Source organism: Brachyhypopomus gauderio, unplaced genomic scaffold (assembly GCF_052324685.1).
Source record: "Brachyhypopomus gauderio isolate BG-103 unplaced genomic scaffold, BGAUD_0.2 sc37, whole genome shotgun sequence".
In the NCBI taxonomy this organism is placed as follows: domain Eukaryota; kingdom Metazoa; phylum Chordata; class Actinopteri; order Gymnotiformes; family Hypopomidae; genus Brachyhypopomus; species Brachyhypopomus gauderio.
The window spans coordinates 2715945-2738573 of record NW_027506867.1 but is presented as its reverse complement, the minus strand read 5'-3'; the positions used below and the strand labels follow the sequence as shown (position 1 = coordinate 2738573).

The following is a 22629-nucleotide window of genomic DNA, read 5'->3' as shown; positions in this document are numbered from 1 at the left end:
CTTCACTCTGGGCCGAGCCCCTCCCACGGGGGCTTCACTCTGGGCCGAGCCCCTCCCACGGGGGCTTCACTCTGGGCCGAGTCCCTCCCACGGGGGCTTTGGCTGCGCTATTCTCGGAGACCCGTCGAGAAGCCGCCGTCGGCCGGAGAGGCGGTGCCGGCTGTACGTCGATTGGATTCGAGAAGGTTCCTGGAAGAAACTTTGGCACCTTGGCCTGTTAATTGGTGCAAGTAATGCAACGAGATATATATAGACTTTATTGTTGAGGTGCTAATCTTGTGGGTGGTGTGAATTTACACCGCTGTTGAGAAGCGTGGAAACGTGGGAATGGGGTTATCATCACGTCGTGGCGCACGCGTGCCCTTCCGGAACTTTCCTTAACGTTGCGACACGCATCAACAACGAGATCGATCAGCTGATGAACCAGATGCAGCAGATCGAGACGCAGCAGAGGAAGTTCAAGGCGTCCAGGGACAGCATCCTCTCAGAGATGAAGATGCTGAAGGAGAAGAGGCAGCAGTCCGAGAAGACCTTCATGCCGAAGGTAGCACGTCACACGCGGATACCCCGACAACGTCATCCGTGCTTAACGTAGAACGTGCACGCAGCTCCTTTTGTGCGTTTGTCTGGTTTATCTTGCTCTCTTCATCTTCCTCGCTCTATCCCATCTCTCCACCAGCAACGCAGTCTGCAGAGTCTGGAGGCGAGTCTTCACGCAATGGAGAGCACACGTGAGTCTCTGAAGGCGGAGCTCGGCACGGACCTGCTCTCCCAGCTCAGCCTGGAGGACCAGCGTCGCGTCGACGACCTCAACGACGAGATCAGGCAGCTGCAGCAGGTACACGCTCACCTCCCCTACAGCCGGCCCCGCCCACCCTTGATTCTGCCGACGCCACGTTTAACCATCTACAGTTGGCCCCTCCCACCCTGCTTCACCTACAGTAGTTCTAATCCAAGGCGGGGCGGGGGGGGGGGGGGGGGGGGGGAATAACTATGCGCAACCATGACCTCTTATGCTCACGTGAGAATGCATCACACTCGCATCACGCAGGATGGGGCACCCCACGTCATTTTTCTAAAAGTCGTTTGCCTTTCTTCGCACTTGTAGCAACGTTTTTCTTTTCTTCTTTCTTTTTTTTTTTTGATTGTGAGAAACGTTAAAATTTTACTTTCTAATGACCCGCATGCGTTGAGGAGATCCTTCGGATCCCATTTGAGATTGATTTCCATAATTTCTATTAACATGCGCACATCTACAGTACAAATGACGGTTATGCAAATGACGATTATGCAAATGAGAGTCCAAGTGTCAGTTGGTGCTCCTGGCTCAAACGCAGCTTCAGCGCCCGCAGGCTATTAGGGCGTACTCACACTAGGCTCTGTGATCCGGGCCCGGGCACGGTTGCCTGCCGAAGCACGGTTCGTTTGGCTAGTGTGAGCGCTCCAACCGTGCCCAGGCCCGGATCAGTTAACCGTGCTCGGGCCCGCTTGAAGAGGTGGGCCAGGGCACGATTCATGTGGACTCGGGCACGGTTCGCTTCTAGTGTGAGCGCTATCCGTGCCCGGGCCCGCTTGGTGCCTCGTGTGATTGGTTCATTTAGCTGGAACTCAAACATGACATCAGTGATGCGACGCTCACGTTAAACAGTCATAGCGGCAAAGCGATTAGCAGACAATCGTTGTGTTAAATTATCGATAAATCTGTGCTTGCACCGTGTTTCTGCACTCCCAAAACGACTCCAAAAATACAATAAAAAGAGAATCGTGAACTCCATAGTGTTGTGCGAGCGCGCTTTTTTTGCAAATAAAGCGGCGTTGTGATGACGTAAGCGTGCTCGGGCCGGGTTGATAAAGCCAGTGTGAGTGCAGGCCAGAGGGGGAGTGGGGAGGGGGGATAACCGGGCCCCAGCACGGAACCAGCAAACCGTGCCTAGTGTGAGTACGCCCTTAAAGGCCCCGCACAACCCCACGGGGCCACCGCGGCTAACGGTGCACGATCTACGTCTCGGGCTCATTTTGCCCACCGTCGCGCGTCCGGTTCTGTAAGCGTGCTCCAGAGCTGTGACGCACGGGGCTGTCTCGTTTATCGCTATTTGAAAAGGCTATTTGTATTTGCTATTTGCACAAGGCTGTTGTGTTAGGAAATGTGTGAGTGCTTTTTCTCACGTGGTGAGACCGGTTCTGACTCAAATCAAACCTGGTGCGTGTCTGGGATCTACATCTGGAGTCAGTGGTCTTATTGTATGGTAGTTTGTGTAATAGCATCACATTAACTTTAGTTTACATCATTATAATAGTCTCTGCCTGAAGGGCAGATCTAATGAAACCTGCTATTTGTTTTGGATGGGATTTTGCCACGTTTGTCTCTCAGTAACCAACGTAATGTAAGCAAGGTTCATCCAATCATCTGACAGCCTTATACTAGTGTCATAAGTACATAAAAACAAATTATTTCCGCACTGTGTTCAAATAAACATCCCCCTCCACCCCAGATACACACACACACAATTATATTCACACAAACCTTTGACTTCATTTCTATAGCTAAACCATGGGTTAAAGTTCTCCGTCACTACGACGGATTTCCGTCATTTGGTTTTTTGGGGGGAAAAATCCGTCAAATCATAATAAACCACACACGCGCGTGCTATCTGTTTTGAGGAAATACGATCCTCTCACTGGATCATCAACGCTGGATGGATGACGGCGGTGTCACTTGATTGACTTGAGGGTCATCACGCCTTCTGATTTTCTGACTTTACGTAGAAAAGTGACCTCCCTCCTGCCTGGCTGGATTATACTTTCGCGAGTGACCGTAGCACGCGACTCCGCACAAGAGTGCAGGAATTTAGGCTGAAGTACTTGAACATGTTTGAAATTGTAACTACTTCGTTTCACAACAAATAGCTGTCTGACTGAACAGTTCTCCTGTATCACGTTAACAAATACGAGCCTCTTGTAATTCCAGGACAAAACATGAGAGAACGTGAAGACGTTAATATTGGGCGTTTTGAAAATAAACAACCATTAAATAATGTGATAAAAAAAGCGAATAATTTCGAGTATATCTATAAATATTTAACTGTATTAAGTTTAACGTGCTGGGAACTATTGAAATGGACCTTGAAAGTGACGTACAAGTGTAAAGGTGTATAAACTCCACAAACACGACGCGCGTTGTCTATTCGCGAGGTCGTGCACCTCTCCAATTTTGTCACTTCGCGCGCGCCGCGCCTCAGCGCAATGAACAAAGTCATGTTTGTTTGTTTTTTTTTTATTTCTAAACCAATTTAACATGGATGGTGGTGTTCTGTTTGTATTTAAAAGCTCTATCCAGTCGTGTGATTTAATTTGCCATTTTTGGATATTTAGTTTTTTTGTAACATACCTACTTAAAGCAGGTAATCTTACGGCTTATGTTTTTGCGATAGTGAATCTGATAAAAACAAGAGAGCTTCATACCTTTTAAAAGATTCACTAAATTTGACTTGACCTTTGATCTTGCATTTTGTCACTTCATAGATTCTCTCTTCTCTCCTTACACAGGCTGTATAGATAAATATATTTTAAAATGTGTTTATTGAGTAGAATTAGGCAAAAGAGGCCTTGACCCAACTACACCACATTGTCAGTAATTGATGGCAATGTCTTTTGCTAGGAAAGATTTTCAGTCAAATGAAAATTTCTTGCTTTAACCCATGACCTAAACGCAGCTAGAAATGTCAATACTTCCGGCCAACAGACGGTCCTCTTTAATGGTTCTTCTTGTATGCTGCTGTAGGACAACAGGCAGCTTCTGAACGAGAGGATCAAGCTGGAGGGCATCATGACCAGAGTGGAGACGTACCTGAACGAGAACCTTCGCAAGCGCCTGGACCAGGTGGAGCAGGTGAGTCCATCGGCTCCGCCCAGTTTCCTTCTGCAACACGCACGCCGGCCGCTCCACGCGCTAACGGGCTGTGGCGGTTCCAGGAGCTGAACGAACTCCGGGAGACGGAAGGGGGGACGGTCCTCACGGCCACCACTTCAGAACTGGACGGCATCAACAAGCGCATTAAGGACACCATGGCGCGCTCCGAGGGTAAGTACGGGGGGGGGGGATCGGACGGGCCTCCGCCACCGGTCTTTTGGTCTCGCCGGACTGTCCGCGCTTGTGCTCCAAACCCCTTTCCCGTCCTGCCCCGCCCAGACCTGGACGTGCTGATCGACAAGACGGAGGTGGAGATCAAAGACCACGTGAAGAGCATGGAGCGCTGGAAGAACATCGAGAAGGAGCAGAACGAGGCCATCAACCACGACACCAAGGAGCTGGAGAAGATGACCAACCGGCAGGGCATGCTGCTGAAGAAGAAGGAGGAGTGCATGAAGAAGATACGCGAGCTGGGCTCCCTGCCGCAGGAGGCCTTCGAGAAGTACCAGACCCTCACGCTCAAACAGGCATGACCACGCCCCTCCCACACCTGCACCTTCTCTCCCTCCAGCTCTCCCTTTTTCTTATCGTGTTCTCCGTATTCTCCCCTCTCCTCCGTTTTTACCTTCTCGTCCGTTCTGTGTAGTTACGTTGATGCCCCGTCGTTCTCGTCTAATCTCTTCACTCTCGTCTATTGCCCCCATTACCCCATTTATTACCCTTTTCTCATCTCTGCACCCCCTCGGTCTCTCGTGCCCCTCCCCCACTCTTCTGCTGTCGACCGCCTCCTACGTAGAGGTGACTCAGACCTTCATCACCCCCTCCTCCTCTCCATTACACTAATTCCTCCACGGGTGGTGAGGGGGACGACGGGGGCGTTGAGCGCCGTCTCATTTTCATCCACGCAGCTCGAAATATCTCAGCCATTGGAACGCTGTTTTGGAGAGATTACCGTAGTCTAACTGGAGCCTCATGGTTCAGCGCTTGATTGAAAAAGACCAGAGTTACTCCACTGAGTTCTGACTGAAGCTCTCCGCATAACACTGTCAGAGTTCATTCAGTTCATTCACAGCCCCAGTTTAACCACAGACAAAAGCCCATTGGTTACTTTGCTGCTTGAAAACTGATACATAGAGATGAGGGGTGAAGGGTTACACACACGCATACACACCACACACACACACACACACACACACACACACACACCACACCCCACACACACACACACACACACACACACACACACCACACACACACACCAGATAAACTGGCGGATAAACGCATGCCAGTTCTGATGACGGTCACCAAAGTGGATTTTAAACTCCAATTGCATGACTGGAGGCCCCTTACCGGGTTTTGTAGTTTTGTTTTGTGTATGTACTCACACGTGTGTGTGTGTGTGCGTGTGCGTGTGCAGCTCTTCCGTAAGCTGGAGCAGTGCAACACCGAGCTGAAGAAGTACAGCCACGTGAACAAGAAGGCTCTGGACCAGTTTGTGAACTTCTCCGAGCAGAAGGAGAAGCTGATCAAGAGGCAGGACGAGCTGGACAGGGGCTACAAGTCCATCATGGAGCTGATGAACGTGCTGGAGCTGCGCAAATACGAGGCCATCCAGCTCACCTTCAAACAGGCACGTCCGCCGCGCTCGCCAAACTCACCGCCGCGCTCACCGCCGCCCTCGCCTATAGCCAGACGTCTGTCTGTTTGTTTAACAGGTGTCCAAGAACTTCAGCGAGGTCTTCCAGAAGCTGGTGCCGGGCGGGAAGGCCACTCTGGTGATGAAGAAAGGAGACGCCGAAGGGGGGCAGTCCCAGGACGAGGGCGAGGGCGGGACCGACAGTGAGAGAGGCTCTGCCTCCCAGAGCAGCGTGCCCAGTGTCGACCAGTTCACCGGAGTCGGGATCCGGGTAAGAAGAATTGCTGCATGTCTGCGTGTAACGTCTTTATTTGAACTGGCTTTTGTTTAGTGTACGTACCGTAAATGTAGGCTATTTTATTTATTTTATTTATCTTTTACTTATTCTTTATTATTTATTTTCTCTGTTTACAGTTTTATTGCTTTTTATTATCTTCTTTAATCTTCTGTAATCTTTTATCTTTATATTGTAATCATTGTAATTTCTTTTTGATTTCCTTTAAAATCTTGTATTTAATTTTTATATGTATTATATTTTGTGGGCAACACCTTCCCAAGGTGATAGACCTTGGGTCGTAATAATCTTCTTCTTTTCTTGTATAAAGCACTTTGAATTGCCAGCGTGTATGAAAAGTGCTGTATAAATAAACCTGCCCTGCCTTGTGTGTGGGGCTTCAGGTGTCCTTCACAGGTAAGCAGGGGGAGATGAGAGAGATGCAGCAGCTGTCAGGAGGACAGAAGTCCCTGGTGGCCCTGGCCCTCATCTTCGCCATCCAGAAGTGTGACCCCGCCCCCTTCTACCTCTTCGACGAGATCGACCAGGCCTTAGACGCCCAGCACAGGAAGGCCGTGTCAGGTGAGCATCTCGCTGCACTCCACTCTGACCTCTTCCCCAAGCTGCCACGCGTTCTTGGTCTTGGTTAAGCCCTAAACACAGCCGTGCGAGAGCCAGGGTTGGGGACCTCTGTCCTAGGCAACAGCGGTGCTGGGAAATGTTAAGTTTTAACTGGTTTAACTGGTTGTTTTGTAGACATGATCGTGGAGCTGGCTGGGCACGCCCAGTTCATCACCACCACATTCAGGCCGGAGCTGCTGGAGTCGGCCGACAAATTCTACGGAGTCAAGTTCAGAAACAAGGTAGTGAGAGCCCACATATAAATACTCGTTACCGAGAGCCAAGATCTGCTGCTTATATAGCCCCAGTTTGCAGTTTGGTAGACAGAAAGATGCTTTTTCCCCTCCTGGTTACAGTCCTTCTCACTTAGTGCGTGTCTGTCTGCATGCGTGTCTGTCTGCGTGCGTCTGTCTGCGTGCGTCTGTCTGCGTGTTAAGGTGAGTCACATCGACGTGATCTCGGCGGAGCAGGCGAAGGACTTCGTGGAGGATGACACCACTCATGGCTAAATCCTCCGTGTGATTTTAACAACCCTTGTGGCACACGCGTCATTCTGTCCAGTTTATTTGTGCGAAACGTGTAAGACGTTTTTCTAGCGTGGTTTTAAGCAGGTGAGGAGGATTTGTTTGTTTGTTTTTGTACACTGATGTTTTGTTTGAGGAAAACGCCTTTTTGTTAAGTCATATTTTATGGAGAAAAAAACACTGAAGAATGAGCATGTCTCTTTTTAATTATTCTGTTTAAATATGACGTTGCTTACTTCGGTTATTTCACTTTTAAAGGCATCCTTTCAGCTCATCAGCTGTGGGTTGTGTGGGTGTGTGTTTTTATTGTCATGGAGGTCAGGTTTAGGACCCTAGATTGGCATTAGTGTTCGACTGAATGGCCATTGTGACTCATGTTACGAGTCCTGTTCCCTTACTCAGCCCTGTGTGATGGTGTGTGCGTCTTCTGCCCCACAGGGGCAGCTGAGTACTACCCCCTCCTTGCCTCTGTTGTGCCTGTATACATGTATGGAGGAAAAAATGGTGTTGAAAATATATAAATACATTTCAACATAAATAACTTGTCCTTTTTTTAAAGATCTCATTTTGTAGTTTCCCTGATGCATTTAGAATGTATTTTCCCCTTATCTGTTTTTGACATTCTTTTGGCTGTTTTAGATTATTGCAAAGTAGTTTATTTTACATAATCATCTGACTTCATGTGTTTTTTCTCATCTGCTATTCTGAAAGAAAAAATAAAAATGCCCAACAACGTATAGGGTGGTGTTTTTTGTAGTTCTTTACCATACCACGAGGTGTCGCTGTTTTAAAATGGAGTTGTTGAGTCAAAACTACTGACTTAACACATTTGCGGGAATGGAAAACGATAGTGCAGAAAATGTCTTGGACATATGGCTGATCTGTTAAAGTAATATAGAGCAATGAGTCCAAGATGTTTGTATTTTCTCTTTTTTAACTGCTCTGTCTTGCTTTTCTCCCTAATTCACATATTTGTTTCCCATTTACAATGTAACCCGTTAATAATTGAAAAGAAAAAACATGAAAAGTCAAAAAAGCAATCTGGAAATAAATCTTGAAGTCCTCACAAGGAAAATACTGGAATCCAATCGCCCTCGATCGTGCTGGATTATCTTGCCATCTGGCACCATTGTACAGTTGTGCTTCATATTGTAAAGATGTACTTGCTCATACAAGCATTGGTATGATGATAGTCATTAAAGAAAATGACAGTTACCTCTCGTAATAATCCGTGAGTAAAGAGGAAATGAAGGTTTCCACAGGTGAATCAGAGTTAAAATATTTAATGAAATTATTATCCTTACAGTAATACTTGTGTTGTAGAAATGTGCTCATTTGGTACATAGGCCAACTGTGACACGATGCTTTGTTGAAACAATTTTGAATAAAAAACACTCACCTACAAATGATATATTACCTGATTACTGTTTGCTTTTTACGAGATGCTCACTGAGTTTAGTTGAATGTACCAGAACAAGGAGTTGTGCGGTCAGTTTTCCTTCACAGCCTTTTATTCTACAGGTTGCAGGATACATTAGGGACTTTGACATTAATAGACTCAGGCCTGTTGCTGGGGTTTTGGTTTCCTGGCTTCTTGGAGCTGCTAAGTGTAGCTCTAAAAGATGATGTGTATATGTAATCAGTTACGGGCGCGTCACAGCAAATGACACTGGCCAAGAGACCTGACCACTTCCAGCGTGACTCATGCAAACACAAGCCTGGCCCAGATCTCTTTCCTGATCTAAGAACTGGCCAATCGCGTCTCCCCCTATGCTGTTAAACGATCTCTCTCGAATCTGATTGGCCCTAGATATAATCAACACACGATAGTGCACTATAGTTAGTGAGATGCCTCTATAAACCCGACGTAAATCTGCCCTCGCCAAACAGTCGTGCCCTGTACGAGTGAATTTGTTGCCCGACAGGTGTCACGTTGAAGCGCATTACCACAGCCTCTCCCACTGTGCGTACTTGCCCTCTGCTCGGCCCCTCTCCCCCTTTAGCTCCCTGGTTAATGTTGGGGTATGAATAAACGTGTCATTTTAATGAGTCCCCTGCTGAGGAGACAGATGCGTTAACCACCTCAGGCCTGGACAGGGACACCCCCCAACCTCGAGAACATTCCACGGGACCCTTCAGACCTTTATGTGACCATAAAGCTTCTGATTCGGATTCAGAGTGTCATATTTTGGACTTTCTTGGTTAAATGTATGCCAGGTTATTTCCTGTTTTCTCCTCAGGTAGACATAGTTCAAAGGGGTTATCAAAGTCCACCAAATAAATGAAAGGAAATGCTCTAACGTCGCCACACACGGTGTAGATGACGGTCATTTCGATCTGTCTGTCAAAGCGCATTAATGAGTCTATAATCTCAAACTTTGCTGTCAAACAAAATAAGTATTTTTTAGTTGTCTCACGTTTAATTTTCTGTTAGTTATTTAAAATTTCATTCAAGAAAAGTAGTCTGTGGCGTATGTTTTGTTTTCCATTATCTTACAAACGCAACAATACGTGCGTTATAAGGATCCACCACAGTAAATTTCACGTGCGATCCTTCACGTGCGTTAAGGATCCACCGCACGCGCACCGTCTAATTAGCATATCTAGGTTACTCGCCAGTTTGATTGTTTGAGTAAAGACGAAATCAGTAGGCTATTTCCAAATAACAAAATGCTGTTAGAAATATACCTTTATGATCAAACAAATGCATATTAACATTTTAAATTTGGCTATTGGCAACAGAATTCGTTTTCATCGAAATAAGTTGCCATACGTTAGATGTTAGGATAAGTTTTATATGGATGCAGCTAACGCCAGGTTTTTAACGCGTTGCTTTAATTGCTTTTACTGATGCCCACCAAGTCCTAATGTTACTGTAATACGTGCTGGTGGTGTGGTAGTATAACTTATGGCACTAGCATGGACTGTTGGCTAGCTAAATGTATCCAGCCCAATGTGTTCATCACATTGTTATTCGGCTGGTACAAGAATTTGTATTAATACGTGTGGAAACCTCTGAATACACAATAACCCTGAGAGGTAAGTTAGCTCGCGTTAATGTTACACAAGGTACACTGACATTAACTTATTAATATAGGCTTAAAGGTTAAATTGTAGATAAATGTACAACACTTTTTTAAGTGAAGGTTTACGTAGCTGGCTATATGAGGGTTTGTGAATGTTATGTCATTAATAATTCAGATATGTGGTTTATTTAGATTTAATTGCTTTAAATGGTTTTCCACAGTAAATGTGTTTTGAAATAAGTGGTGTCCTTGGTATGAGTTCACAGCACTACCCACTTCCGTTGTCCACGCACTTTTAACGGTGTTGATCCGGCGCAGTTGATGGACAGCCATTTTCAGGTCTCTCCAGAGATGTTCAATTGGGTTTAGGTCAGGGCTTTGGCTGGCCCAGTCAAGAATTGTCATAGAGTTGTTCCAATTGTCCTGTCCTTGCAGCTGAAAAACACCCCCATAGCACCACCACGTTTCACTGTTGGGATTGCGTTGGGCAGGTGATGAGCAGTGCCTGTTTTTTTGCACACATACCGCTTAGAATTAAAGTCAAATAGTTAAATCTTCGTCTCATCAGACCAGAGAATCTTATTTCTCAGTCTGGGAATCCTTCATGTGTTTTTTGGCAAACTATGCGGGCTTTCATGTCTTTCAAATGTCTGCCATAAAGTAACTGTTGGAGGGCTGCAGTGATAGTGACTTTGTGGAACTTCCTCCCGTCTCTCTACTGCATCTCTGGAGCTCAACCACAGTGATCTTTGGGTTCTTCTTTACCTCTCTCACCAAGGCTCTTCTCCCAAAATTACTCAGTTTGGCTGGACGGCCAGGTCTAGGAAGAGTTCTGGGCATCCCAAACTTCTTCCATTTAAGGATTATGGAGGCCACTGTGCTCTTAGGAACCTTGAGTACTGCAGTTATTCTTTTGTAACCTTGGCCAGATCTGTGCTGCCACAATTCTGTCTCTGAGCTTCTTGGGCAGTTATTTTGACCTCATGGTTCTCACTGCACTGTGAGCTGTGAGGTCTTATATAGACAGGTGTGTGAGCTGTGAGGTCTAATATAGACAGATGTGTGAGCTGTGAGGTCTTATATAGACAGGTGTGTGAGCTGTGAGGTCTAATATAGACAGATGTGTGAGCTGTGAGGTCTTATATGGACAGATGTGTGAGCTATGAGGTCTAATATAGACAGATGTGTGAGCTTTGAGGTCTTATATAGACAGATGTATGAGCTGTGAGGTCTAATATAGACAGGTGTGTGAGTCGTGAGGTCTTATATAGACAGGTGTGTGCCTTTCCTAATCAATTTTCCTGTGTTTTTAAGCTCCAATGAAGGAGTAGAACCATCTCAAGGAGGACCAGAAGAAATGCACAGCATGTGAGTTAAATATGAGTGTCACAGTAAAGAGTGAATACTTATGACCATGGGATTTTTCTTTTTAAACAGATTTGCAAAAAATGTCTACTTTTCTGTTTTTTTTCTGTCAAGATGGGGTGTTGAGTGTAAATTAATAATAAATAAAATGAACTTTTTGATTTTAGCAAATGGCTGCAATGAAACAAAGTGTGAACAATTTAAAGTGGTTTAAATACTTTCCACAGCCACTGTATTTTGATGGAGCGAGAGAACAGACATCCTTGCGGCGCACCTGCACTGATAGTTTGACGTATTGAGAAACATGGGGGCCCTCTTGAAAGGGAGATTGTAGGCCCATGTGCAGTGTGAATAGTCGTAATCATTCATTTATAGTAATGGGTAATGTATCTGAAGTTGAGTCTGATATTTACAGCACTGTCCACTGTTTTCTTTTATGTGTAGGTAGTCAGGTTGAGAATCAGTGATGGGGAAAGTAAGAACTGTGTTTTCAGACCTTTTCATTTCAATATGAGTGCAGCAGGTAGGACATTTTTCAGAACCGGACACAATAGCTCATGGTTGGGCACGATGGAACTGCATGTGGGGATGAGTGGTTGATTCATGATGTTTTGGGATCTGCTCACCAGCATAGTGTTTTATTGTGGCTGGAGTCGAACAGTCCGGTTCGATGAGAAGCTCGTTGTTGAGGCCTGTGGAAGACTTGGTGCTGCAGTAGATGGCCCTGGGTCGAGGGTGAGAACTCGGTGATCAAGGTGTTGGGTGTGAGATTGCTGTCCATTTGGCTGGTGGAAGTCCTTTTTGTGTTTTAGATCTGCTGTAAAACGTGTCTGTCTCGTCTGGGGGCTACTGATCAAAGTGTGTTTGGTCTCCTTTTGTTAGTGGGTTATAATCTGAAGACCTCTAGGCAAAGGAGCAGTCATTTAACAAACTGCTTTTCCAGAGTGTCCTTGTAATTCCTTTTGGTTGACATAGCCGAGTCAAGCTATAGTCGAGCTCAAGGGTAGCTGTCTAGTTCTCCAATTTTATTGGATGCTCCATGGCCATCAGGTGCCCTTGCACTTCCTTTATGAGCACATGGTTGTGTGAGATCTTTTCTTTCCTGCTTCCTTCCTTATTCATCATTACTTCCTTCCTCATTTTTTATATCATTTTTTTTTCTCTAGTTGGACAGGTAATCTGCGTAGACATGGGAACACCAATCACTGCAGCCACCACTTAAAAGACATATTTGTGACATTGGCTAAATAGAAGTGTGTCATTGGTGGCTTTCTTTTGTTCTGGTATTGTAAACCCTCCGCCCTGTGGAAAAGACAGATATTTACAACCCATTGCTGTGAGTGGGAAGTTCTTTTTTAAACCTGTTTTATGAGCTCATGCATGCTCTACATGTCTGGCCACTATCAAAGCACATTGGACACTCCAAACTCAAAAATATATTTCACATTAAATATATTTCACATAATATATTTTGAACCATATTGCATATAATTTTATGATTAATTATAATGGGACAAAACAACCTCCAAAATATAATGGTTATCTGAAAAAAATGGCATGTCCATGTTTATAAAGTAGCCTACAGACCCAAATCCAGTACCTTTTTTAACAAGAATAAATAGATTTCAGTGGAAATATAGGCCAAACCCATACTTGTCCTGGTGTTGAATATTTAGCATGCACTTTCATCCATCATTGTCTTACGTATGATAAACTTCTAAGTAATGAAAAAAACAACAGTTGAGTTTTAGGTATTGCTCGACTCCTGAATGGCTTAGCATGTGTTTATACCCTGTGGTCTGTCGGACAGCTCTTCCCTGAATGGCATTCCCAGCTGTGTCCAGAATGTATTCCAGAGAAGCCATCATCAAGTGCAGGGGTGCCCTCATACATTCACGCAGCTCTCGCGCTCCACATGTAAATACGGAGCGCTGTAGCGCTCCTGCTCATCACAGCCACGTATGCTAACGTGGAGTGGTGCTAGGGTCCCGCTCACGCATGTCTTTCATCCGGCACACCGTACGACGTTCCTGGCTTCACCCAGGGCGCCTTTCGTAGAACCACTCGTCGCGTGACGGGGAGCCTTTACAACTACGCATGGGTCTCTCGATCCACACGTTAATGTGGAGCGCTACAAGAGTCCTGCTCTTGAAGGCTCCTCCGAACAGGACAGTCATGATGTAGGCTGCACTTTATGAACTGAACACAGGGTTCCCATTGGTCATTTAATTCCTGGAATCTCATGGTATTTTATCAATTTTCAATGGGGTCATTATGGAATGTCAGGGATTTTTGTTTGTAGCATTGAAAAATTTTTGTATTTTCACTAGGGGTGGGCATAGATTAATTTTTTAAATCTAGATTAATCTCACTGAAATCTTGAAATTAATCTAGATTAATCTAGATTAATCTATATTAAAATGACTCATATGCGTGCTACCCAAGTAATGACTAAAAGTCAGTTTTTGAGATAGGGTTTCTTAATACAGAGGGTGCATTAGACCAGGGGCTCATCTCCTGTTTCCAAAATGCATCAATGACTGCTTGAGGAAGCTGTTCTACTTTGATACTTGAAGAAAAAAAACATGCTCAATAAAATGTAGGCTACTCGTGTTCAATGGTTTATTCAGTTAAACATGAATTTGTAAGCCTACATACTGTACATTAAATAACATGTTTATTCAGCTAAACATGATATTTGAAATGTAAGCCAACATTTAGTACATTTAACCTCACGGACGTAATTTTCAAAAGTCAGTTTTGGTCCTCTGTAGTTTTAACGGTTAAAAAGAAATATTTAAATAGCGACGATTCTAGCGCTAGGACCATGCAGAAAACGATCGCTCCGAGCTCCGCTCCGGTAACACTTGACGTTCCTAAAAATGAATTTTCCATGAAGCAAACCTGGCGACTTCGTGGCTGCATCCATGTAAAAACACGTACGATTTGTAATTCACAGGTTTGAAAACTCGTTCTCGCCCCTACTGTGCAATTTGGTTAGGAATACAGCCGAGCTAAACTATCAAGTTGAAAGTCATCATAGTTTGCTTACCCATTTTGACCCAGTTCCCAACCCAACTTTAAGAATAGATTAACGGCGATAATTTTTATATCGCCCGATAAGAATATCAAATTAACGACCGCCGTTAACGCCGTTAACGGCCCACCACTAATTTTCACTCATTTGCTGTATTGTGTGAGTTGTTGTTATGGTTTCTTGGTTTTTCCGTACCCATTGAAAGGTCTATTTTTATGTTCACATGGAAATTCACCTTTATCAGGGAAAATGCAGGGAATTTGATAATTCAAATAAACATTTGATTTAAGAGGGCGAACCCAGTGTAAAGGGTTGGGGAAAAATCACAAGCTCCCAGTCCCTGTGTCCTTCAGCCATAGTTCTACAAACCTTACGTTTATTTATATACATTTATTTCTATTATACGTTTATTTCCAATATACTCTAAAATGTCTAGGTGCTTATGCAGTATCCCAGTGTGTAGTGAAATGTGTATATAATATTTTTACATGGGATTCCAAGTAGAATAATTCCATTTGTCCACTGCTTGTAGTTTTGATTGCAGGGCGGTTGCTTTAACCATATCTCTTTTCTCTTGAGCCAAAAATACACCCTGATTGTTATCCAGAGACTCACACGTGCATGGGTTGTGGTGCTTGTCAGCAAGGAATTTGTCGAAACATCCCCCATCTGTCATTTAGGCGTTGATATGCCGAATTCCACACTGAATTTTGCCTGTTCCCAAGTGACCTGTACAGTGGTTGCTTGTTCGTTAACCTAACGCATTCTATTAATCATATTTGTGTTACATTTGAGTGACATTCATTTACTTTCTAATACAAATCGAATCGTTCTCGGTTTATTTTCAAATCTGTACTCGTAGTGTTTAGGCTGGTTCCAGGCCTGAATGATTGTATTATTGTTTTGTGACATAATAATGGCGTGCTGTGTGTGAAGGTAAGTTCTTTAGCCTTCAGATGGGTATTGCTATTGTATTCTCTGCTGTGGATTTAGCAGTCTTATTTAAAGGAAACAGCCTTTGTAATTTTGGCTCCAGAACAGAGGCATTGTACGCAGTGGCCCGGGACCTGCGATGACTGAGGGGGTAGCTCCCGTTCCCTCTTGCAGATTATCACATTTAAAATTGGGGAATATGTGTTTGCGTGGCGCTGTTCACAGCAGGGTCCCGCCGGCCTGTCCGCAGCTCTCCGGATCAGCATCAGTCATAACCAAACGAGTCCAGACCGGGAGTGATCTGCCTCCACTCAAGGCAACCAGCCTCGAAGTATCCAGCTGCTAAATTAGTCCCGCACCTAGCAGAGTGCTTGTGGAATTCCTCACGCCTACTCTGACATGGGGGGTGGGGGGTGAAGGGGTGGAGGGTTAGTTGGGGGTGTGGGGGAGGGAGGGAGGGGTGTGGGGGCTCGACCCCCCGGCCTGTCTGAGGGGCTACCAATTGGCCGAGCAGCTTTCACCTCCTGCTTCCTGTTGTCTCCTCTTAGTCCGAGTCCAACTTGTCCACCATCTCCTTCGAAGGCTCTTCAGCGCGTTTCTTTTCTTTTTTTTTTCTTTTATTCCTCCATTTTTTTAAACTTCGCATTTTCCACGGAACCTTCTGCTCTTACTTGTTTTTTAAGCCGGCGCAGAAAGACGGGCACAAAGGCAGAGGGGAAAAAGTTGGCCACCTCCGCTGCTGACCACACTGAATCGGGCAGCCAAGTCAGCCGGCAGCTTCCCCCACACGGAGCGGCCAGGCGCAGAAGGCAGGGGACAAGCCAACAGGATTCGGTTTCTCCTGTCCACCGGACACAGAACAGCCCCCCCCCCCCCTCCCTCCCAGCAGCCTCTCACAGCTCCCACCGCGCTCTCCGCCTTTCTTGGCTTTTCAGGTGGGAAGTGAAGGAAACTAACAAAAAAACAAATTGAATCATGAAACAGACTTGGGCAAATAGGGGAATGTACGAGAATGGACAGAGTAAACCCTCTGGAACAGAGCGCATGGATTCTGGACCACTGATAGCCTCAGCAGATTACCTTCCGAGGTAAGAGAAATTCATCTCTGTTTCTAGGATGCTCTCCAGACTGCCCTGTGAAAATAATGTGAGAGAAATTTATTTGGATAGGTTTCATCCTTTGTCAAAGTTCATCACTTTTCGGCACAAAAAGATGTCCCAGCGATGACCGAGATACTTTATGATGCATGGTTTCTGAAAGCTTGCATTTTTTTTTTACATGGTTCAAATTAAGTATGCGATATTGGGTGCTAGTGGATACTGTTGCCTCTGCTACATATTCCTCCCTGTTCTCATATCAGCAGAGCTGGGTTCAGCAGTTCCACACGTTTATCATCATTTCTCTTTAATGCTCTTTATCACTGCCAAAGGTTGTTTTTCATATTTTTAAGTGTTCAGCTCGATTTAGTGAACCTCATTTATCATAAGCGGAACACAGACGGTTATTAACGTTACATTAGTGAGCTGTCACGGTTGTGTTTTTAACTTTGGAAAGCATTTGCGTTTTTGGTTTTTATTATTTTGTAAATAGTGAAATCCTGTAGATAAAATGTTGCAACATAGTAATTAATATATCTTAAGTATATATACATGTAATTATTAAATGTAATGATTAATATATCATAAACCTATATTATGTTGTAAAAATAATTAAACAATAATATTAGTATAACAAATACTTTCTCATTAACGAAGTAATGAGAAAGGAAACTACACAAAAATCCATCAGAAAACACACTCTCTCACACACACACACCACACACTTGCGCAATATTCATCAGTCTTTGTTTCATTAGAGAAAGCATCTTTAATATCAGAGGTGTAATAAAGAAATTAAACAAACGTTTTATTTCAGAACAATATTTACCATCATGTTCAATAACGTCAGATTTATTTTTACTTCTAATCTTTATATATATCTTAATGTTCATGAATAAAACAAAATTTCCCATAGGTTTTAGGTAATTGTTATTATTTATTATAACCTCCACACATTCTTAGAAATAATGTATTTTCTCAAAGATTAGAGAATATTAATTATAATTTTTTTAATTTATTATTACTTTTATATATTCACAAATATTGATTTTAAGTGGATGTACATTAATACAAGAATTTGTATTTGTAAAGTCTTCTATTTTGTATTTTGCTTACAGGGCACTTGAACACAATTATAATCTTTTAATGTAAAAAGTTTTTCATAGTGATCTGGCTTTGAATAAAACAACAGCTGTCGTTTTTAATGGGATACTTAAATCCTGCGTAGAGGCAAAGGTAGAAGTGAAAATATGACCAGGATATGACCAGGCAGGGCAAATATCCCTTTCATCTCTGCCCCACCTGCTATATGTTGAATCTGTTCTGAGCGGAACAAACCCTTCGAGGTTCATGTGCAAGCAAATAGCAGAACCCTGACCAGAGATGACCAGTGCTGGGCTCCTTATCATTTAGGAAACACTACGCTAATTTTTGACTTGTCAGTATTTATAATGTAGCATACTGTTGTTACAGTGATGGTCGCCTCACCACAAGTGGTTGTTTAAATGTTGAACTAAAATAATTTTATAGTCTTGCAATGATATTAGTCTGTAAGTCGAGAGTTTAATTGAAAAGCATAAATCAATAACAGGAATCACAGAACATAATTTTTAATTATGTATTATTACTATTATTTATTTGCTTATGGACATATAATGAAAGATTTTATGTAACGATGTGTTTTGCTAAGTGTTTGGTCTTTTTTCTGTGTTCCGAAGTCTTGGAGTCAACTTTGAGTAAGTTTCATTTGTTTTGTACACTTACGTACTGTCACTGCTATTCGCTTGGACAAGTAAAAGCGTTCATTCAACGATTCCTTCCCTTTACCTCGTAGGATGTCTGAGTACCCAGTTAAACTTTTGATCAGTGTGTTCGTGGCATCGTTTGGCTTCCCGTGAGTTATGTTTGCGTGGCTTTAAACTTTTTTGCAGAGTGATTCTTCCTAAGGCAGGAGGTTAGGACTGTGCAAGTACGCTTTTGCAATTCAAACACCACCTTCCCCTTGGAGAGCGGCCTTGGGGACATGCCAGCAGGAACTGGGGAATCTCACTGGGTGCAGAGGAGAGATTCCTGTATATGCTGCCTCACTAGACAGTGAAAGTCTGCGGATGGCCATGTATGGCCTCGTCTTCTGCCGATTCTATTTTAAAACGTCAACAAGTCGTCTGTTTGCTTTTGACTGACATGCGTATCCTGCTGATACACTTTCCCAATTCCCTGAGTACTGTATGACAGTGACATGGCGTATAATCAGAGATGTATAACACCATCTACTAGCAATGTTGTTTGTTTTTTGTCATTATTTAGGTTTGGTTTAAAAAAAGAATTGGACAAACTTTAAGAAAAATGCACAGAAAGAAATATAATCTTAACACATTACGGAAGTTTACATATTCTAATTAGCAGGGATTTCTAAGGTTTGCGTGTAATGGGGTTAACTTCTGGGATTTGTTTGGTTAGCGGGATTGATTTTGAGTTTGACTTGTGGGCAAAAAGTATAGCTCAAATATGAATTCTTATATTAATGACCTGGAATATTAACTGAGAAGAAAAAAATGATGTATATTCCAGAAATATTTGAGTTTTAAAAAGCTCATAATACACCCCAAAGTCCAGGTCTGTGTGTTTGAGTTTTCTTTGCTTTTTTTAAAACTAGATTATAACTAGCAAAATTGTCCATTATGTATGTCTCTTATGGTTGATTGCTTAATATTTTGAGTTTGACTGCTAAAGTCCAGAACGGAAAGGGAGAATTAAGATGGCTGGAAGTGAGGTCTCAGCTCTGACAGCTCCACCGCTCAGCAGATGTTGTTTGATCGATTGCATTTTAAGCTTTGTGAGCAGTAGCAGTAGCATAAGCATTGCTGCCGTGTTTTGAGGCTAAATAGTATGGGTCTTTTTTCTTTTTTTTTTTTTTGCGTTGTACATTATGCTGCTTTGGTTTCTCTCTCTCTCTCTCTTTTCTCTCTCCTCTGTTCTGTCTCTTTCTTGTCAGCTGCTCTCTCTATATCACCCTGGCGGCTTGTCAGTGAGGGGGAAGCAGCCTCTGACCCCCCCACCCCCCCCCCCCCCCCCCTCCCCCTCCTGTGGGTGGGCGAGAGCTCAAGGGGCCCCTGGAAGTGAGAGGAACCATGCTGGAGCCACAGTGTACCAGTGGCTAGCCTATCTGTAGCCTGGCTCCAGGCTGACATCCCCTCCGCCCTCCAGCACCACAGGGCACAGGATGGAAGAGGTTTGGCACAAGATGGGCTGGGAGTGGTGCTTGACAGGCTACTTTATCTGAAGTCCCGCTATGCACCACTCTTGGGTTCCTAGTTCCTAATGTTACTAGTTCAGCCAGTCCGACTGGCTCTTGTCTGGGACGTGAGTGTTTTGGAAGCGTTTTGTGCTCAGCAGTTGATCGTTGAAGCTGTTATGTTGCTGGTAAAGGCAGGAATTGCAGACGGATTTGACCTTGTTCTTTGCAGTCCGGGCACGTTATGGCTCAACCTTGGGGGTGTGGCCAGTGACGATGATGCAACGTCTGGGAAATATATCGCTAATGCATTCGGCTCTTCTGTTCCCATGGCAGCGCCGTGTCGTTTGCCTGTTAATTTCTCCTGAATCTTGATCATGGGGGTTGTATTGTGATACAAGTGGATCAGTACAACTGAATCACTGTTTTAGAAAAAGCACGAGGCTTATCTTTAGCCCTCCGTAATTAGTGGACACAATGGCTGTATTCCAGGGGAAAGGTTACATGCCCGGAATGGTTGCTTTCCTCACTTTGGCATTCGCTTAAATTAATTAATTCTTAAATCCCGCTTAATTCTGAATCCTGAAGAACACTCTCTTTAACATTTCCCTTAACTTAGAGGAGTTTTGCCTGCAACCGTGCACTTTGTCAGTGACGCGTGTGACATTGTCAGGTCCTGTTTCTTTATCCCCATGTCATTTGGCAGGGTTTGTAAGTCTTGCACTTCATAAATAAATAGGTTAGGCTGCAGCATGTGACATTGTTTATTCAGTAAGGTGTGACTTTCTCACTCAGGCTCGCGCTCGCTCCGCCGTCCGCTTTGATGCGCGAGCACGATCAGCACCTCGCAAAATGCCAATTAATATCGCGCCTTTCGGAAGCGGAGCGAGATTTGGCATGGGGCGCGTTTCTCGAGTTAACTGATGAAAACCGTCCCTCTTTTTGCTTTCGGCCGATGCCGGTGGCAGGCGTTTGTCGCCCGTCACGGTCCTGACACATTAGGGTGGTGAAAAGTCGCGAAGCCTCCAGCTCAGAGCCTGTCAACCCCCCCCCCCCCCCCCCCCCCCACTGGCCTATTTGTGGTGACTCCTGGCTAGCAGGCCCCTGCCACACGGGGCGTCGTACGGTCGCTGCGCTCGCCGTCGCGGTGATGCGCCGAAGCAACTGGGATCACCCGAAAGACGAGTGGCCAACGGTTTTGTGGCTGCAGCAGGGGTCCTTTCTGGAGGCGGCTCCGGTGCTGGTTTAATAGGCCCTTGCGGCAGGCCGGGCAGCTCTGTTTATGGCGCCATAAAGTCCGATTTTAGCACCGCTCCTTTGCCGTCAATCACTCGGGTCCTGTCAAGACGCGTGCAGTGAAATGTCCTGAGATGAAGACGTTAGCTTGTAGAGTGGCGTGATTGTGCGCCGTAAAGTCAGCAAGTTTTATTCAGTGTACGTTTGAGAATGGGGAGACTGAGCTTGCCTGTTCAGATTGGATCTTATTACAGTTGTTCTCTTTGGAGAGTCTGCTAAATGTGTCATTATGTGCCATTAATTCAAATTGTTAAAGCATATATATTTATTTAATGTTCAAACTCCTTTTTATGATATGCACAAAAATATCTTATGTCATGAGTAACTAAATCAAATCTCCAGCTAGATATAGTCACATCTGTCATTAGTCACCCTTATGTCCAGTTAGCCATAATCTGTAGTCTTACTTTAATTCCCAAATGTGCTACACACAATCCATCATCTAATATGGGATACTAAAAAAAACAAAAAATCTTTGAAACTTTGGTTAACATCTCTGAACTGACTTCAGAGAAAGGAAGCAGACACTGATGTTGGATTTCCAACCCTTGATTGCCCCATTTATAAACTGTTGAATGTGGCACCCCGTGGACTCCCCAGAGGCACCGGTTAACATTTTTATCAAAGCCTTTTCAAAGCGGATTCACTGTGTGTCAGTTTAAAGGAAACTAATATTTTCCTGTTTATCTCAAGCCAACTAAAGGGGAGCATTCCTGCTTTCTGTGGCCTTTACCACTGGCAAACATCCTTTGAACCTTGTTAGCGAAGCAAAAGACTCCCAGAACTATACCTCCTGGATGACTACAGCCCCGACGTGTTTCAGTGAGACCTTTGGCACGGTCTCTTGCTGAATAACTATCAGTCACCTTTCCAGGTGCAGAGTTTCATATAAGGTCCAGATGCCATATTTTACACCATCCCTCTGTGAACGTGTTACTGATGACTCCCAAACCACAGCAGACACGAGACTTTACCTTTTGATTCCCCTTCATCTTAATCCTCAGAAATGTTGTCGGCGATGTACATTACTTCGGCTGTAGTGGCCTCGTGGGAGACAGAAGGGCTTAAACAGGATTTGAGTACATGTAAAACCATATTCTAAAGGTAAACCTGAGCAGATCGCCGGCGCTCCGTTACACAGGTCAAGGGCGCGTGTCTGTCGGCCAGGGTTTTATTACTGGACACTGCTCCAGTTAGGGCAGCGCCATATATCGCTTACTGAGCTGTATCACGGCAAATGCCTCTAATAAATCCCAGTGTGTATTTTGTTTCTTTCTTTTAGTTTATTTTTTATTGTTCATTGTGAATATTCATTTCAGCTGAAGTTACACAGTCCAACAAAATTAAATGTCAGTGGGCAGAATAGTATGGTTTGGACTGTAATCACATCACATGACCTGTGCCATGATATTCTGTTTCAGTCAAAGATGACATATAAGCTCAAAACTGAAGATGGAAACGTGATGGGAGTCGTCGTTGCTTCACGTGACCTTTTCACGTGAGGTATCACATATGTTCATCAAGCAGCGGCAGCAGTATGGAAGAAAAATAGTTCCATCGGATTTTGAATTCGTATTTGAAGCACTGAATTTGTTTGCCCTTGAATTTGAAGCTCTGAATTTTTTTTGCACTGAAATTATGCATCTGAATTTTGTTGCCTTTGAATTTAATGCTT

At 44.2% G+C, this 22629-nt stretch overlaps 2 protein-coding genes across 3 annotated transcripts in view; both read left to right on the top strand.

Annotated features, from left to right (window-relative positions):
* The window catches only part of smc3 (structural maintenance of chromosomes 3), a 20262-nt gene extending 12560 nt beyond the window's left edge, over window positions 1–7702 (top strand). The window contains exons 20-29 of the mRNA XM_076985009.1: window positions 393–544; window positions 680–838; window positions 3782–3889; window positions 3973–4081; window positions 4190–4437; window positions 5328–5540; window positions 5626–5817; window positions 6225–6402; window positions 6577–6683; window positions 6879–7702. Of these exons, the coding sequence (XP_076841124.1) occupies window positions 393–544; window positions 680–838; window positions 3782–3889; window positions 3973–4081; window positions 4190–4437; window positions 5328–5540; window positions 5626–5817; window positions 6225–6402; window positions 6577–6683; window positions 6879–6950 (1538 nt within the window). The 3' untranslated portion in view covers window positions 6951–7702. The remainder of the gene's footprint in view (window positions 1–392; window positions 545–679; window positions 839–3781; window positions 3890–3972; window positions 4082–4189; window positions 4438–5327; window positions 5541–5625; window positions 5818–6224; window positions 6403–6576; window positions 6684–6878) is intronic.
* A 1882-nt stretch (window positions 7703–9584) lies between these two features.
* rbm20 (RNA binding motif protein 20) overlaps window positions 9585–22629 on the top strand; it is a 57305-nt gene continuing 44260 nt past the window's right edge. Inside the window, exons 1-2 of one of the 2 annotated variants that reach the window (XM_076985134.1) lie at window positions 9585–10004; window positions 11306–11359. In XM_076985134.1, the coding sequence (XP_076841249.1) occupies window positions 11349–11359 (11 nt within the window). In that variant the 5' untranslated portion in view covers window positions 9585–10004; window positions 11306–11348. Of the gene's footprint in view, window positions 10005–11305; window positions 11360–15874; window positions 16415–22629 lie in introns of those variants that run through there. The other variant, XM_076985133.1, reaches the window with a different exon arrangement.